The following is an 18,577-nucleotide window of genomic DNA, read 5'->3' as shown; positions in this document are numbered from 1 at the left end:
ATCCCGAAATTATTATCCTTATCCTACCAACTAAACGACCCCAAGTGTTAAAAGAGACTTCATGTATAAAAATTCAAAACCACGTCTAGTCGATTGTGCCTTCCTATTTCTGCTAAAGATGAGACAGCGAATGTATTGTTGGCATTTTTTTGCGCGTATTGACCATCAAATGCACTGGCCTTTAATTTTTGTCTCTCAAATTGGTGGTCTTTAATTTTTGCCCATCGCCTAATACCATGAGGTTTGGGGTTCGAACCCCGGCTCAGTTAAAAAAAAAAAAAAAATCGCAAGGCAGAGTTTTGTAGCAAAGTTAAGTCTATTCGGCCAAAGTTAGGCCTTTAGGCAAAGTTTTGCAAGCTTACAACTGAGATAAAAAAAAAAAATTGTCTTAATGCAAACCTCTAGAGTTTTGGCTTATGCCTGAAGTCAAAACTCTGCCTTAAGAGAGACTTTGGCTTATACTTGAAAACAAAACTCTGCCTTAAGGGAAACTTTGGCTTATACTTGAAAACAAAACTCTGCCTTGCGAATCCAAATTTTATCTTGCGATTTTTTTTTTAAAATTTTTGATTGAGCGGAATTTGAGCCTGCAACCAAGGAGTTTTACTGAAGGGCAAAAGGACAAAAATTAAAGACCACCCCCGAATAAGGCCAATCGTACAAATTGCCCTTGATGTTAAGTATATGCAAGTGTACATATAACCAATTTGTGAATCGTTATTAATTAAAGGATGACTGAAATTTTTAGTTTTTGTAAGTTTAGCCCGTGAAGTTGAAAAAATTGAGGTCTGAAGTTACAAACTTTCTTACATAAGGTTTTGGCATGTTGTTTGCGCTAGAAAACTGAAGTCTAGGTATGTCTGAAGTTTGATAATGTATTCATTCCACTCATGGCACTTCATTCATTTCTTCCGTGGTATCTCGACTTAACTTATTACATTTTAGTCTGAAATTGATTTATTCCCCGAAATTTCACTCACGGTACCTCATCTATTTGATTTATGACACCTCTACTTACTTATTCCTTTTCAAATAGAAATTAACCCAAATTAAACATAGAAATTTATGAAATTTTACGATATAAAAACTGAAACACAGAGAAAAAAAAGAAAAAAAGAAAAAGAGCACTACATATATTGGTAGCTCGCATAGGAAATCTCTATTAACCAACATCAGGAAAAACTTTTGAAGAAGGAGGGGAGGGGCATACTTTTGTTTAAGTTTGTCAAATCGACTTAAATACATACTTCCTCCGTCCCAACTTTATGTGACACTCTTTTCTTTTTAATTTATAATCATGTAAATTTCTATGCCTTATTAGACTAAAAATTTCAAAAGTCTTTCTTTTTGATCTTAACCTTGGCGGAGGATACAGTAATATTTAAAAACTAGATATAATTTAAATAGCAAGGAAAAAAACTGACTACTGAGTGCAATTACTACATGAGACGGCGGCCCACGTTTAGTCGATTGGGCCTTGCTATTTTCTGCCCAAGATGTGCTCCGGGGCACACATAAAATACACGACGCCGTTTATAACGGGAGGTTGTGTTTTTGAATAACCCTGGCGCTCCTTGCCCTATTTCCATCTGTGCTTCGACTTCAAGCCCTAGCGTGTCTTCTATTTCTTCATCAACAATGAAGCTCGTCAGGTAAATGCCAAGTTTCAATTTATTCTCAGTGAATACTTTTTTTGTGAGCTTAGTCTTGGATTTAACTTAAATTTTTTGTGCAGATTCTTGATGAAGCTGAACAACGAGACTGTATCAATTGAGCTCAAAAACGGCACCGTTGTTCATGGAACCATTACAGGTCTCTCTCTCTCTCTGTGCCTTTCTGTCAATTTTGTTTTGGTTCTTAGTATATAACTTGTGTAGCTATTTACTTATATTAGGTATAAGTTAAAATTTTGCACACTGTAAGTAGTTGAATTGCTCACGCCAATATGTGTTTTTATGGATTTGATTTTCTGAGTAGAGAAGTTATTTGAAATTGTGGCTAACTGAAAGTGTTGTTGCTGGGAGGGATATGCAAGTTGCTAAACTGAATTTGATTAATGCCACAAGTTTAAGTTAGTTCATGGTAGATGAATGGTAACTGCAATAGTTTACTTCACTCTCCTTTACTCCACGAGTCCGTATGTGTATGTCTATAAATACATGGAAGCTAGGGAAAGAGAAGCTATATAAAGTATAAGACGTAACCCTTCTCGATTTGTCTTCACTTTCATTACGAGTCCCTATTATCCTCTCTGATTCTCACTTTTTATCTCCCCTTTAATCCCTTTTCAACTCCGAAGTTCAACACTAATAAGAATTAATTCTGTAGTGTAGAGCTATTACTGCCTATCGTAACTGCAGTTTATGCCTAGAGCGTTGTAGTTCCTCCTCTCTGTTAGTGTAACTTTTACCTTATCCAAAAAAAGATTCCTCTGTCAATGAGTTCATTGTACTCTGTTCCATTGTAAAGGATATCTTTCGTCCTCTTTTCCGAAGTTCAAACTAAAAGTTGGATTATTACACAAATCGACGAAATTGAAGTGTTGTATATTTACTATAATCGTTCAACAATTCCTTCATGAAAAACCTTTTTCCAGTACTATGGGACACTTGTTTTAGGCTCTCTAACTCTGATATAATACCTTTTCAAGAAAATGATGCATGGAGCCACGGTCAAGAACTCAAGTCTTCTATGAATTTCTGCGCATTTTACTACAACTATTATGTCTCAATCCCAAACTAATTGGTTGCCCGTATAAATATCCTATATGTGTAATGCTCTATTCGGACCAGTTTGTACACTTCATGTACTGACATGCAAATCTCTAAACAACCAATAAAAAATTGTGGGCGTGAACATGGGATTCATACAAAATTTTTTTTTGTCAATTTTCTTAATATTTTTCATAAGTTATCCATTCACAAATTCTTTTCTTCAAAACTTAAAACTATGTTTGGTTGGGGTGAAGAAGCTTAAGAGGAATGTTAGGAGCTAATTTTTTGCAAGTAAGAAGGGATGGGAAGCAAAACTGGATGGGAAGCAAAACTAGATAGGTTGTGTATCTTCCATCTGGAATTTTCCTTGTATCTGAAATTTGTGGAAAAAGAAAACACATTTGTCTTACTTCTCTTCCAACCATATCAAATAACCAGAAGCATACCACTTCTCTCCATTTGAGGGATGTAAATCACGGAATAGCCAATAATCGACTTAAGGGAGGTAAACCAGTATGACCAATGCTTCACTTAAGGGAGGTGATGAGTAGAATCTCTCTCTTTGCTGTACCCTTCCGTCAAGGGAACTTTTTATTTTTTTTTTATTTTTTATGTTTTATTTTTATAATGAACTTCCTTCAATGACAACTTGAGGTTGAGATCTATTGTATTTCCTAATCCTTTTCAATTTTCACTTGTAAGACTGTTACCATTATTTTATACATCAGTAGAAAATATAAATAACTTCTAGTACTTTTACTTTATTTTTATCATGAATAGTATTTGTCCGAGATAAGTTAGATGGAGTAACATGTGTCAGTGAGGATTCATATAGCCGACCCCAACTTTGTTTGGAACTGAGATGTCGTTTTTGTTGTTGTTGTAAGACGGTCACCATCATTTTGTCTATGCAATAGGTGGATAGCGTAATGCTCTCAGAAACTTAGGTTATCATTCACGTGGCTACAGATCATCATGCTACTATTGTTCTCAGTTCCCTACAAGTGAAATTTCTACGCTGGAATCATTTGGTCCAAGAGCTTTCTTACTTTTGATGCAAAACCCTGTTTCCAAGATCTGCGTTAGTTGCTCTTATCCCCACAAAATATAACATTAATCATCAAAACCTGTGTTCAATGATCAATTTCATCTGTATAAATTTTGATTACCTAGTTGTTGCTATGTCATTACTTTATCTTTGGATAACTGATTATATAAGCAACAGCCGTGATGCCTTCCCTATTTGTCACTGTTCATATGAGGCGTGAGTAAGCTATTAGGTTCCAGCTTGAGGTTAAAGTTTTAGGTACTTAAGATCAGAAGTGAACACATCATGTTGAGTACTATAGGCTGGTCACATTTGATATTTGGGCTTGTAGAACTAGAGAATAGTGAGAACGTGGCATATGAGATGTTGTGTACTCCAGCAGTCACTTTTGCTATCAATGTTTACTGATCTTAGATTAAACTAGACAAGGAGCTAAAGTTGTGTGTGGGAAATAATAAATGTCTAACTCCTGTTTTTATGACGATAACACTTAGTGGTGCATGTATGATTCTTTTCTGTTGTTGTACTCTTGTTGTCAGTGCTATATACAACTCATTGTACTATACCATATCAAACAATAATTTATCTGCTGTAGCCTCTTTGTCTGGCAATGGAGGATGCTACTTAGCCATGGTCTCTTAGCAAACTTAGATAGGTACTTATGGTAAGTGCTATAGCTTGTGCTGGTTGCGGGATGCATCGAAAATGTCATTTGCTTTCTTTCTCCCCTTCCTACCCCCACGCCCATTGCTTTCTTTCTCCCCTTCCTACCCCCATGCTTGATCCCCACAAAAAAAAAAAAAAAAAACAAAACCAAAAAAAGGAAACATGAACACATTTTTACCATGCGAACCAGGGAATCAGCATCCAAGTTATGGGTCCTAATTTTTCATGGAAGCATAGTTGATGGCTATCTCTGTATTGCAGAAGTTTATCTCTGCTGGAGACCTAGAATAGTCAACAATTAATGTTTGTCTTATCCTCCTCATATTTAGAGACGTATATGCATTTTTCCTTTCTCTGTTGGTTGTCCTTTCCATGCTTTTGACTTTTATTCCGTGAGGGTTGTTTATACCAACAAAAAATTGCTAGATATATTTGGTATTTAAATATGTTTTCGAGCATATCAGTATGTGTTTTGATGTTGAGTAGGCACAGTGGCTACTACTAAATCCGTCTCTTTATTGACTTTACTAAATTGAGAGTTGTGTGTTAAAGTTTCTAAAGGGGGTTATATTTTATAGGTGTGGATGTTAGCATGAACACACACCTGAAGGCTGTCAAAATTACACTCAAGGGAAAGAATCCAGTGACGTTAGATCACCTGAGTGTGAGGGGTAACAACATCCGTTATTATATCCTCCCTGACAGCTTAAATCTCGAGACGCTGCTGGTGGAAGAAACACCTAGGGTGAAGCCAAAGAAGCCAACAGCTGGTATTGTCATATTGTTAAGGATTTTGTTCAGACGTTTTTCATGCCTTATGGCTGTACTGTTTAAATTTCCTTGATGCTTGGACATCCTATTAATATCCTCTTCCTTTTATTCTTTCTCTTCAGGAAAGCCTTTGGGACGTGGTCGTGGGCGCGGCCGTGGTCGTGGACGTGGTCGAGGCCGCTAAATGCATTCCGGCTGCTCTAATTTTTTGCAGTGTTGCCTATGTAAACATATGTACGGATTGAGAGATTTGCTCTTAGTTTTCCGGCGGAAAAAAGATTGATCTTATGCAACAATTTATTCTGGATCTTTAAAGTTTGAGCACGTTATTTTGTTGCATCATATGGACTACTAACATTACTTTCGTATCTTGTTCAATTTTGAGCCGCCTAGTCAAGTCACTGAAGTATATTCGTCACTTTTGCCTTTGCTTAGTTGCATTTTGCCTATCTGATTTTTCCTTACTGATGTATTACTTTTAAAGCGTCTTACTGCATTAGACCTTTATGAACCTCCGTAATGCTCAGACTGACTTCAAAATTCTTTTAGAGTCGAGGTTGCGTCCTTGTGCATGTAAGCTAAGCTTCTAAACAAAAATACTAAAGGATGTATCTCTTCAAAAATTCTTTTTTGACTAATTAGTCGAGGTTGCGTCCATGTGCATGTGTGTGATTCTCGAATTTCTATTCATAACTTGTTTATCTATCAACAAAAATACTAAAGGATGTATCAACTAATCTTCTGTAAAATAAATAGTGTTTAATTCATTTTTTGACTAATTATCCAAGATCACATTAACCAAACTGTGAATACAACTCTTTGTGCGAAGTACTTTATTGAAATTATAAAAGGTAAGAGGAAATGAAAAAGAACCAAGAATAGAGTTGCATACTGCTATTGCTATAAATTTGCAATTCATGTAATATTTGAAATTTCATATGACTAAAGTTTAGGTACATACGCTTGAAGTTTAGTCAAGTACATGTGACTGAAGAAAAATATTTTTGCTTGAACTTTAACAAAATGTGGTTGATTTTGGTAATTTTACCTACACTTTAACCATTTTCCCCTAAACTACAGACAAAAATGTTTGAATTTTAACCATATAATAATATGTTCGGATATCGAATTCATATCTAGAGTTACGTTTTCGGTGCAACTTTTTGATTTTTTTTATTTTCTGAAACGTGCAAATAGATTTTAAAGTTATGTACAAATTAAATAGCATGTCCTAATACCCCTATGAAGATTTGAGGTAAATTTAGACTTTTTTATTTTATTTTATTTTTACGAAATTTTGAAAAATATATCCTAAAATATAGTCGGGGTTGGTATTGAACATTAATCAAAATACAATTAAAAATATGTCAAAATTTTTGGCTATGGTCTTTAATCTAACCAAAAACAACCAAGAACAAACGGTTAATTAATTATTTAGAGTTGCATTAACGTCTTCAAACGAAAAAAAAAAAAACGAAAATATAAGTTAAATACACGAAACTAAAAATCGGCTATAGAATCTAAAAAGATTTGAATTATTGAAATTAATGAGTAGTTAATTAGAGATCTTGAAATATTGTAAAGCGAAAATGGAGGAAATTAAGGGATATTGAGCATAATGGCGTGTATTTAAAGTTAGAGAGGGACTTTTTTTTTTTGCTTAAATTTAGGGGTAGAGTTTGAATGAGTAGTAAAAAAGTATAGCTATAGAAAGTAAATATGTTATATTTTAGTTTTTAATTGAGCGGACAAAAATTAAAGAACAGTGTGCAAAAAAATGGTTTACTTTACCAGTCTACAGTTGGACCAAATTGGGAATTGAAGGCCCTAAGTAATCGGGCCCAATAGGATTCGGTCATAACGGGAGCTGACCCATATAATTCCCCTTGTCGTCGCAGTATAAACCTACGACTGACAGTAGTAAATCGTCTTGAAAGCTACAACCTAAAACCCTCATCGGCACGTATATCTGAAAACTGCACTCTTTTCTCAATGGCGAAGAATAACAACTCATTGAAATCGACAGCAGTGGTATTCGGAGCCCTAGCTTTTGGATGGCTGGCAATAGAGCTTGCTTTCAAACCGTGGCTTGAAAAAGCCCGAGCCGCCATCGACAAGTCTGACCCTACTCGTGACCCCGATGATGATGATGAAGCCGCCGATCAAACTTCAGAAGCCGCCAAGTCTCAGGTCGATGTTGATCCTCCCCAGAAAAATAATTGATTTCAGAGTTCCGTTTAATTTTTGGGATGTAAAACCCCCAATATATATGCTTTAATTTAACTTGGTAATTAAAAAAAAAAAATAGTTGGAATATTATGAATATGGTGACTTGTTCGTTTCTGTTTTCCTTCAGTATGTGTTGCTAGAAGTTTAAGTGAGATTTCATCTACCTTGCTGGTGTTGATTGGAGAACATGTCAATAGGCTATCTATAGTGGAGTATAAGCTTTTGAAATATCATTAGATTGCCCTTAATATAAGCATTTGAACGATTTATTTTTCATGTTGATATAATGCATATGCATACTTATATCTTTTGAAAATGATAATGTGAAATTACTTCTGTTGGAATTTCATCTTCCACAAACTCAGATTTACAGAGAACATTGAAACAAAAGAGAAAAGAAAAGGTCTTGCTCAATGATTTCAAAGACCCGACTGTTTTTGGTACACAAAACACGCGGCAAGATGAAGTGGGCAAAAAGGGACACCTGTCAACATACAAAAAAATAAGGATTAGAAACTAGACATAAATTAATTTCAGTTTTGCATTTATTTTAGTCACATTGTATAAGGAATAATATTGTACGAGTGGCAAAGTTTGATAGATAGCTTGTACAAGTTTGTTAGAGAGAGATTCCTTTTTGATGTGTATATATACGTGCAAGACTGCATACCGAAAATAGAGAAAATTTCCAAATACTGCTTTATTTTATTGTTTCATTTCAAATGGTATCGGAAGCGGGGATAAACATCCTGCTAACTTTCGGATCTGCTATTTCTTTGTTTTGTTCACGGTTCATTATTTTTTTTTCTCGAATTTTAAATTTACTTAAAACTCTTTTGATTCTTATTCCATCATGAGTGATGAATCCATTCAGGTAACTAAGGTGGTTGAATCCAAGTTAATGGATTCCGATCCCTCTATTATCTTCATTCATCGATTTCTGTATGAATACGGTGAACTTCACTTTTGATGGCAAAGGGTATGGAGGTGGCGTAGGTCGGTTCTGCGTGCTTTATCAGCCAAAAATAAAATAGGTTTTATAGATGGCACATGTAAAGAACCTGCTATTGATTCCACAGATCACAAATTGTGGAGCAGGTGTAATGACATGGTGTTGTCTTGGCTCTTAAATTCACTTTCAAAAGAAATTTCTGATAGTGTCATATACTCAAAAACTGCCAAAGCTTTATGGACAGACCTTGAAGAAAGGTTTGGTCAATCAAATAGGCTAAATTATACCATCTCCAAAAGGAACTAAGTGATTTAGATTGGGGATCTAATGATATAGCAACATATTTTACCAAGTTGAAGAAACTTTGGGATGAACTAGACACTCTTAATCTTTGACATAAAGCATGGATGTAATTGTAGGCTGTGGAGGAAAGGATAAACTAACCAAATCTATATACAAGATGAGAAGACTTATGCATTTTTCGATGGGTCTAAATGATTCATATGCATCAGTTAGAGGAAATATGTTGATTATCTCACCTCTCCCTAATGTGAATGTGGCCTATTCTATCTTAATTCAAGATGAAAAACAAAGGGAGGTTTATGTAAATCAACAGCACCCTGGTGAATCATCCTCCTTTTTGGCAATAAACCAACACAAATATACACCCTATGATCAGCCTATTCAAAAATTTTCTAACTATGATCAGTATAACCAGAAACATGGAAACTATGAGCAAAAAGGGAAAGGGAAGTTTGATACAAGAAAGAACAACCTGATTTGCTCACATTGCAAGAAACCTGGTCATAGTATAGACAAGTGTTATGGGATTGTGGGCTTCCCTGCGGATTTTAAATTCACAAAGACAAGGAGAAATCGTGACTTTGGCACATAGTAATGCGATGTTTTGAAGAGAAACACAATGACTATGCGAGCAATCAACAATTTTCACGAGGCTTGATTCGGTCAATTGGTTCATCTTTTGCAACGAGGTTAAAGTTAGCCAATCAGGTCCTACAAGTTCAGATGCAGAAGCTGTTGCCAACAGTGTAGTGTGCTTTGGTATAACTAATCCCTTACACCATATCCTAGCTTGTTTTGCTCATATTAAATTCAATTCCTGGATCATGACTCGGGGCAACCAACATATGACTTTTGACACCTCGATCTTTTTTAATCTAACTCCTTTTCTTACCTTTAAGTGTTAATCTACGAATTCACAAAAGGTAATAGTCACTCACAAAGGGAGTATCAAAGTTTTACGGATCTTATTCTAGAAAATGTGCTTTTAGTTCACGATTTTAATTATAATCTTACGTTTACGTGAGACTTTGTCAGCAATATAAATGTCATCTAATGTTCTCTTCCACAAATTGTGTCTTTCAGGCTCCTTCTATGAAGAGGCCTCAGGTTCTTGGTGAATGTCATGGAGGTCTATATCTACTCAAATCTGCCAGCACTAAGTCCAGCCATCAACAATATAGTCTTCTTAGTTTTCCAAGTTTCAAGAAAAATGATGTTGTTCTACTTTTACAGTACGTTATTCCGGTTCTAAGAAAGATGTTAGTTTATCTTTTTCCAATTCGGTAGTAGCTAAACGAAGTTGATGTAACTTTACTGTAGCACTGAGAAATTGGGCCACTTACACTATTCATCAATGAAAAATATCAAGTGGGTTTATGCTTTTATTCATTGTCATTACGAACTTCCTTGTGATATTTGTCCTTTAGCAAGACAAGCAAGATTACCTTTTAAATTAAGTTCTATTAAAAACCAAATCCATTTTTTTGAACTCATTCACATTGACACATGGGGACCTGTAAAACAACTACTTATGATGGATTTAAGTACTTCTTGACCATTGTAGATGATTATAGTAGAGGAACTTGGACTTATTTATTGACTACCAAAAGCAATGCTTTCTTCATTCTTAAAGCCTTCCTCAAAATGGTAGAAAGACAGTTCAAAACTCAAGTTAAAATTATTAGGTCTGATAATGCCTTAGAATTAGGAAGCAGTCATAGCACTTCTGAATTTTTTAAAACTCAAGGGATTTTACATCAGACTTCGTGACAGGAACACCTCAACAAAACGGAATTGTAGAAAGAAAGCATCGACATCTTCTTGAAACTTGTAGAGCTTTAATGTATCAATCAAAAGTTCCTGTTTCTTTTTGGGGAGATTGTCTCCTCACTGCTACTAGCTTAATAAACAGATTCCCTTCTAGTTTCCTATCTGGTTCAAAACTCCATATGAAATCTTATATAATCAGCCACCATCCTATGAGTTTCTAAGAACCTTTGTTTGTTTATGCTATGTTTCAACTCTTCCAAGTCATAGATCAAAATTAGAACCTAGAGCTATTAAAGGGATTTTTCTTGGTTATCCCACTGGAAAGAAAGGCTATAAAATCATGGACCTCAGCACTAAGAAAATCTTATTTTCCAGAAATGTAGTCTTTTATGAACATTCATTCCCTTCTACTCATTCTAGTCCTCCGCTATATTTCCTCGTACTTTTTAACCACACACTCAATCATCAGAACAACCCTCAGAATCCTTTTCAGACTCTGATGTCTCACACCCTGATCTCTTCCCTGATTCTCCTTCTTTTTCTCCTACAATTTCACCATCTATCCTAGAATCCCCTACTTCTGACCAATCTTCCTCACTTCCGTCCTCTTAATAGCACTCCTTCTATTCCTCACTTCATAGAATCAACCCTCACCCTTCTCCTATTCCTCCACTCCACAAAATATTTTATCTACAATCTCTATTACTAAATCGAGCGGACCAACTCACACCCCATCTTATCTTAAAGATTATTATTGCAATGTTGTTTTCCTTACCAACTTAACTTCTTCTTGCTTTATCCCAGCTGTTCATCCTCAAACTCTACCCTTCTCGACTTTCTATGACTAATCGACTCACTCAATTCTATTTCAAACATAACGGAACCCACGAAGTTATAAACAAAAGACTACATCCTGGTCAACAGCAACGTCCATGTCTATTTCGAATTTGAAGCTGCGATTTTGCCAAGACTTGGGATGTTATGGAACTACCTATGGGTCGTAAGGCTTTAGCATACAAGTGGGTCTACAAGGTCAAAAACGGGTCGGATGGGAGTTTAGAAAGACTCGAGGCCGGACTTGTGATAAGAGGGGATACACGAAATAGAGGGAGTTGACTATCTTTGAGACTTTTTCTCCGGTTGTTAAAATGACAACTATCGAGATGCTTGTTTCTTGTAGCGGTCAAAAAGGCGCCCATTTATCAACTAGATGTAAACAACGCTTTTCTTCATGGTGAATTAGAGGAAGAAGTTTACATGAGGTTTCCCCTGGAATGCGACCTCCTAATCCTAATTTAGTTTGTCGATTAAGGAAATCTCTGGTCTCGAAACGAGCATCAAGCGGTGGTATTCGAGATTAGCTAAACTTTAAACTTCAAAGGATATGTTTCTTCCTTAAATGATTACTCTTTGTTTTATAAAAAGGACAGGGATTTCATCTCTTTGGTTGCAGTTTACGTTGATGACATATTAATGACGGGGGAACAATCCTCTTGAACTAGCTTCAAAGCAATTTTTTTGGACTGCGAATTCAAAGTAAAGGACTTGGGGAAAGTTCATTTCTTTTGGGCATGGAAGTCATTCGTGAACCCGAGGCATTATTTTGTGTCAAAAAATATACCTTGGAGTTATTGGATGAATTTGAAACTCGAGGCCTGCTCTCTGTCGACTCTCATCTGAACCCGCTCAACTGACTCAAATCGATGAGGGTGACCTTAACTGTGATCCCGCATGTTGACGGACGTCTACCCATTGGGAGAAAATTAAATTTCCTAACTCACATTTCGGATACTCTGTCTTTTGCCGTTCATCATCTCGGTCAATTCATGTCCAAAGCCTCGTATTCCCGTTTCTTGGTGGATTACGGGTCATTCGATATCTTACACTTGCTCACCAGCAAGGCCTTTTCTTCTCCGATTCCACTTCCTCGATCTCTTGGCTTTGTGACTCGGAGTAGGGTTCGTACCACGACTCTCGTCGATGCATGAGTGGGTTTTACATCACCCTTGGGGGATCTCTATAGTTGGAAATCGAAAAAACAATCATCAATTTCTTTATCCTCCCTGTGAAGCGATATAGATCTATGCGAAGAGTTGTTGGGAACTAACTTTGGTTGGTCCGTTTACTTGATGATTTCTCCGTTTCACCATCGTTGCCCGGTTCCGCTACATTCGACGGTCAATCGGCGATCACGTCGCGAAAAACCCGGTTTTTCACGAGAACGAACCAAGCATGTCGAATTAGATTGCCATTTCGTTCGCCCGACAGTACCCTCTGGCTTGATCTCGTTATCTTTTGTTCCCTCTTCGTCTCAACTCGCCGATATCTTCACCAAGCAGTTGGCTGAGGCCCTTGGCATTTCTCTCTTTCGCAAGTTGGGTGTCGCCGACTCCTCCACCTTGAGGGGGGGTGTTGGAATTTCATCTTCCACGAAACTCGGATTTACGAGAGAACATTGAAACAAAGAGAAAAGAAAAGGTCTTGCTCGATGATTTCAAAGACCCATTTTTTTGGTACACAAAACACGCGGCAAGATGAAGTGGGCAAAAAGGGAGACACTCGACATACAAAAAAATAAGGATTAGAAACTAGACATAAATTAATTTCGGTTTTGCATTTATTTTAGTCACATTGTATAAGGAATAATATTGTGCAGGTGGCAAAGTTTGATAGGATAGCTTGTACAAGTTTGTTAGAGTAGATTCCTTTTCTTTCATGTATATATACGTGTATATCATACTGAAAATAGAGAGAAAATTTCCAAATCTGCTTTATTTTATTGTTTCATTTCCAGCAACTTCATTGTGAGGAATGTCACATGAGATGACATTGATGCACAAAGTAACATTACTCAGAAATCGATTGAGTAATAACATTGATGCATAAAGTAACATTACTTTGTCTACAAATAATAATGTACTTAAGCCAAATGAGGGGTCTTATAAAACTATAGTCGTCATAACTCACTTTTAAACATCAGGATTAAAAAAACATTCGACAAACATAGGTAATAACAGTAACAACGACAACTATACTTCAATTTTTTAAAACATAGGTAATTATGTCTCTTTTCCGGAATGGTCAATTTGTATCCTATACATGAATATCCTTAACATTTATTGTTGATTCATCATACATCATATAATATATACTCCCTCCGTCCCAAAAAGATTGTCTTAGTTTGACTTAGACTCAGAATTTAAGAAATAAAGGAAGACTTTTGAAATGTGTGGTCCAAAATAAGCCTTAGATATTTGTGTGGCTGTAAATCAAATGTTTCTAAATATAGAAATATGTTAATCTTTTTGGGACAAATTAATAAGGAAAGTAATACAATTTTTTGAGACAGAGGGAGTACTAAAGGTTGTCTACAGAGGATACACTGCATATGGCAGCAAATGAGAAGGGGCCGACACAAGAAATTTGGAATATTACTAACTAGTAGTAGTACTATTTTTTATCTGATTTTTCACATTAAAGACAGAGATAGGATTGAGAGGGATGGTGTTATTAAATTCAATTTGACTACTTAATTATGATATGAATATATATGTTGACACCACCTCTTTACATATTGGTCATAATTTCACCAGATTTGTGGGCTCTACTACATGGATAAGCTTGTGGCTCTTGCTTAACATCAGCCTTTTTTGTGACTTCTCCAACCCTCAACCACAAATTAGTAGTGTTAATGACAGAAGTAATTTTACTTATAAAAAAAATGATACTAAGAGTAGTTGTAAATAATATTTCACTATTTCTAAGTAATACTAGTTATCGCACGGGCCTCAAAATATAAAAGCCTGTATTTTTATCGCACTTTTTTTAGTAGACCTTTCTGGGCCATCTAATTTCTCCACATACCACATTGAAATTGTCAGAAGCAACTATTTTTGCGAAGCACAATCTAATTCAAGCCTAAAAGTAGATTATATTTACATTGCATTTAGCAACAAGCAGTTTAAATTATAGTTACAGGACTCCCAAGTTGTGCTACTTGACAAAAACACATTTTCACAGTGGACAAAACTAAGCACATTTTCACAGTGGACAAAACTAAGCACATTTTCACAGTGGACAAAACTAAGGCTAAAAGCTATAAGCACGGATAGTCCTGTATATTTTAACTGCTGATCCATGACCGTCTGGGTCATCAAAAGTTTGGTATGCACAAGTCACCAAAAGGCCTATGTACAAGCTCGCCACAGTCATAGTGAACTGTAAATAGAAATAAGAGATATGTGATTAGTATCAAATGTAGATAGATAAAATAGAACAAACATGTTAGAGATTTCAATAGAAATAAAAAGGGTTATAGAACAACAACTTTTAGCGTATTTAAAGGTGTATTCAGCTAGTCACTTAAGAATTTACCTCTCTTGTTTCATGGAGCGAAAAATCTAAAATGTAAGGTAAATAACATGTTGCAAGTTGCAACAGAGAAATTTATATTAATAGTGTAAAATTCTCTCTGGGAACAAAGTATCTGAGTTAAATCCATGTGATATTTTTATCCAATATAGAAAATATTATTTTTTTACCAACATAAGCAATCATAATGACATACGGTGGATACCAAGTTTTACTTATAAATACGTATTATCCGGAACCACGGGTTATAAATTTGATTCTATGCAATGTTAACGTTACGGTTCCATTGTTTCTGTTGCTTTGTAGTTGAAATCGAGCTAGTGTGGAAACAAGGTTAAGGTACATGGACTAAAGCTTTCGGTGTAGACCGAACTCACTATTTTTGGCATGGACATGTAATACACGACACACCATTGCTATGATGTAATATCCTAGATCAGCATTTGATAAGGTGAATGTTAATCTACAATACTTCGTCCGTCTTAGTTTGTGTGGTATGTTTGGAATTTCCCACAAACAAAACCATTTGTCTCAAAACCATATATACAACAAAGTTAGAATTCCCAATGTTTACTTTGACTCTTTGGGTTTTTTTTGGAAAGTGTGAGCAAAAAGATGGATTCTTTATTTTCACCACACATAGCCATCCATACATGTAAAATGTAAGAATAAGAAGATAAACTATTCGTCTCAAAATCATATACACAACAAAGTTAGAACCCCCAATCTTTACTTCGACCCTTTTGATCTTTTTTGTAAAGTGTGAGCAAAAAGATGGATTCTTTATTTTCACCACATAGTGTCATCCATACATGTAAAATGTAAGAATCCAAAAAGGGGATAGAAGGGACAAAATGGGAGAGAGATAATGGAAATGCAGATACCACTACAAGAAAAAAGATAGTAGACTAACAAGACACGAATTCGGTAAAAATTTATCGGCATTTTACCTTAATAGATCACTATTAAAATTAGCTATTGATTATAACATAGTCATATTTGTGCTTGACATTTTCCTATTGGTAAGAAGTATTTCTCTTTTATCATTCATCTAAAGTGAGGAATAGAGCACGAAGCATATATGTGTACCTCAAATTGGTTTGCACAAGAATCCAACGGGGAGGTAAAAGGGAAATATTTCTCACAAACAAATGGTGGTAGGGTAACGGGCCAATAAACGGATATTTTGCAATTGTTAGTGCTATCGAGCCACCCTACACTCGAAATACCTATAAAAATTCGATCGGAACCTCTTGTTTACCCATGATGCACTTAAGAAACTCCAAGAACTTGATATACGATTTGATCGGCGTTTTTGAATGAGTAATGTTTAAGTTGTAGCCGTTAGCTATCGGATAGCCTTCTAAAACCAACCTTAATTAGTTTAGCGTTTAAGTAGAAGATGACTTCCATTTGTCGTGTTATTGTATCTTTCACGTCGTTTGATGTTTATATTTTGTAATCGAGGCAAAGTGCTTATTTTGTTTTTCACGTTCCATAAAAACCAAACTCTATTGTTCCACGACGATATTGTTCAAACTACTTTTCTTTCAGAAAAGAAATTTTTCAAACTATCCTTAAATCTTTAAGCGATATAATGAATTTTGTTCTGTAAGCATAAAGAGCACACAAGTATAAATGTAAGTGGCATGATAGAAAGAAGAATAGTAGATACATCATAATATATGCACATACAGGATATATAAATCTGTCATCAACGTGAACATTTACTCGGCGTAAAGAAGAGCAAATCATTGTTAAATTAAAAGCTTACATGTACAATGTTTGACTCTTTATACGGAACGCCCTTTTTTTGTGCTCCAATGACGAGAAACAATTATAGTCCTTGAAAAATAAAATGATGTTAATTTAGTAGTCATTTAGGCAAATCTACAAACATAAACCAGAGGATGATTGTTTGTCTATTTTTCAAGTACAAAGGCAAATATACTTCTATCTTAACAGAAATTTCCAAAAATAATCTAATTTTATTTTTTAAACTTTATCTAGAATATACTTGGATCACTGAATTCATACTAAAAAAGTAAAGCCATAATTATAACCTCATATCAGATCAATGAATAATTCGAGATATTTAAATTAAAAATTCCAGTTAAATTTAATTATCAGGATTATATTGAAGGAACCAAACGGAGTTGGTAATTACCAGGGATTATTCATGGTTTTCCCTCAACCAAACGTGGTTGCTAATTACCTAGGATTATTCATGGTTTTTTCCTGAACCAAATGGGGTCGCTGATTAAACTTGACATAACCATCAAATGAATGCTTCACACGAATAATAGGCAAAAGCTACGGCTAGTACACTTAAACCAATGTGAGTGCGAACATTAAATAAACACAGAAAAAAACAATAATGTAACAAATCAAGTGAACGTTTGACATCACGATTTCAATTAGCATACCACCAACTCCAAAAAAGTTGGCTTCAACGATAACAATAAGACTATAGATACTCACGAGTTTACTTTGCTACATCAACGGATCATGTGCAAACAAAATTTTATTCTCAACTATGCCAAGAGCTATTATTACTCTTTTCTTCTTTGAATCTTTATTCATGAAATGCACGAAACGGCAAACTTCTAGGCAAACGGATTAGCAAGCTCTATCAGAACGACAAACTTCCTAGGCAACCCGAGTTTCAAAATATTTTTTGGTAGAAGCTTGAAGGCAATTCTCGAATTTGCATGGGAATAAACATTACGAAACGGAGAGAAAGTCCATCTCTCAACCCAATCTCGAACGGAAGCTAATACTCCTATTAATATTCCTGTGGGCCGATATTTTGATGCCTTGGAAGGGCCGAACTTGACAAGCTTAGGGTATGTTTTTTACGCTTTTATTTACTAATGTTGATTCTTGTGTTGAATTAAAAGATTATCTTTTTTGATCTGTTACCATCTCGATCATCAAAGTATTTAAAAAGTTCATAGTACTTTCGATCATTTCAAACACGGAGAAAAAAGATTTAAAAAAAAAAAATTGGTGACGTGATACCTATTTGATCTCTTAGTGCAATCTAATGTAAAGGTTCTTGGTGCTCCAATTGATTTTCCACTCTATAGTTATGGAATCAATTTACTTGGTTAACAATCTAGCCGATATCCGGGACCCGAACCTAATATTGGACATGTATTTAAGTAATTTTGTAGCTAAATAATGCTAATGTATTATACAAGGCAATGCAAAAAAAAAAAGATCCGGTCAAAGTGATTATATTTCGCCATAACACGACTACCGCATAGGGGGAAAGGACAAACCAGCAAAGAGATGAAAGGAAGTCAACAACTTTGCATTAAAAGTAGGAAATACTCCTATGCAAGAAAAGATTATTTTCCTTATGAGCTATGTGCTCTCATAGCCAAATACACATCCTTAAGATTTTGACTATGTTAAACCCTACAATGATTTGTTCCCTTCCGTCTCATGCACGATTACCATACGACCACATCCCAATTGATTTTCTTATTTGTGACTATTTTTTTTGGTATGTTTGTTTATCTAAAATAAGAACAAATATGTTTATCTAAAATAAGAACAAGTAATTAAAGAGTAAGCCTCAAGGGTGTTAATACAAAAGTTACGTGCCTAAATTGGAATTGATTTCACATTGTAAACTTTATTTCTTGTTCTGCATCTTTTCATTTCTATAGTGAATCAAGATAGTGAGTTGGTATTGCATTTTTCCTCTCGGACACGTGAGGAAAGTGTTCTTCCGGAAGAACAAGA

At 35.3% G+C, this 18,577-nt stretch overlaps 3 protein-coding genes across 3 annotated transcripts; all 3 read left to right on the top strand.

Annotated features, from left to right (window-relative positions):
- The first annotated feature begins 1,520 nt into the window (after positions 1–1,520).
- On the top strand, positions 1,521–5,538 carry LOC132053086 (small nuclear ribonucleoprotein SmD1b). Its single transcript, XM_059444929.1, has 4 exons — positions 1,521–1,652; positions 1,736–1,812; positions 5,007–5,198; positions 5,322–5,538. Exons 1-4 carry the CDS (start codon positions 1,639–1,641, stop codon positions 5,381–5,383), a joined length of 345 nt encoding a protein of 114 aa, XP_059300912.1. The 5' UTR covers positions 1,521–1,638; the 3' UTR covers positions 5,384–5,538.
- A 1,567-nt stretch (positions 5,539–7,105) lies between these two features.
- On the top strand, positions 7,106–7,697 carry LOC132054740 (outer envelope membrane protein 7-like). Its single transcript, XM_059446709.1, has one exon. It carries the CDS (start codon positions 7,192–7,194, stop codon positions 7,420–7,422), a length of 231 nt encoding a protein of 76 aa, XP_059302692.1. The 5' UTR covers positions 7,106–7,191; the 3' UTR covers positions 7,423–7,697.
- Positions 7,698–8,288: 591 nt separating this feature from the next.
- LOC132054070 (uncharacterized) lies at positions 8,289–9,275 on the top strand. Its single transcript, XM_059446142.1, has 3 exons — positions 8,289–8,302; positions 8,407–8,642; positions 8,800–9,275. The coding sequence occupies exons 1-3, from the start codon at positions 8,289–8,291 to the stop codon at positions 9,273–9,275; spliced, it is 726 nt and encodes a 241-aa protein (XP_059302125.1).
- Positions 9,276–18,577: the final 9,302 nt, after the last annotated feature.

The sequence above is a fragment of the Lycium ferocissimum genome, chromosome 4, assembly GCF_029784015.1.
Source record: "Lycium ferocissimum isolate CSIRO_LF1 chromosome 4, AGI_CSIRO_Lferr_CH_V1, whole genome shotgun sequence".
NCBI lineage: Eukaryota > Viridiplantae > Streptophyta > Magnoliopsida > Solanales > Solanaceae > Lycium > Lycium ferocissimum.
This window is presented reverse-complemented; position numbering and strand designations above follow the sequence as displayed.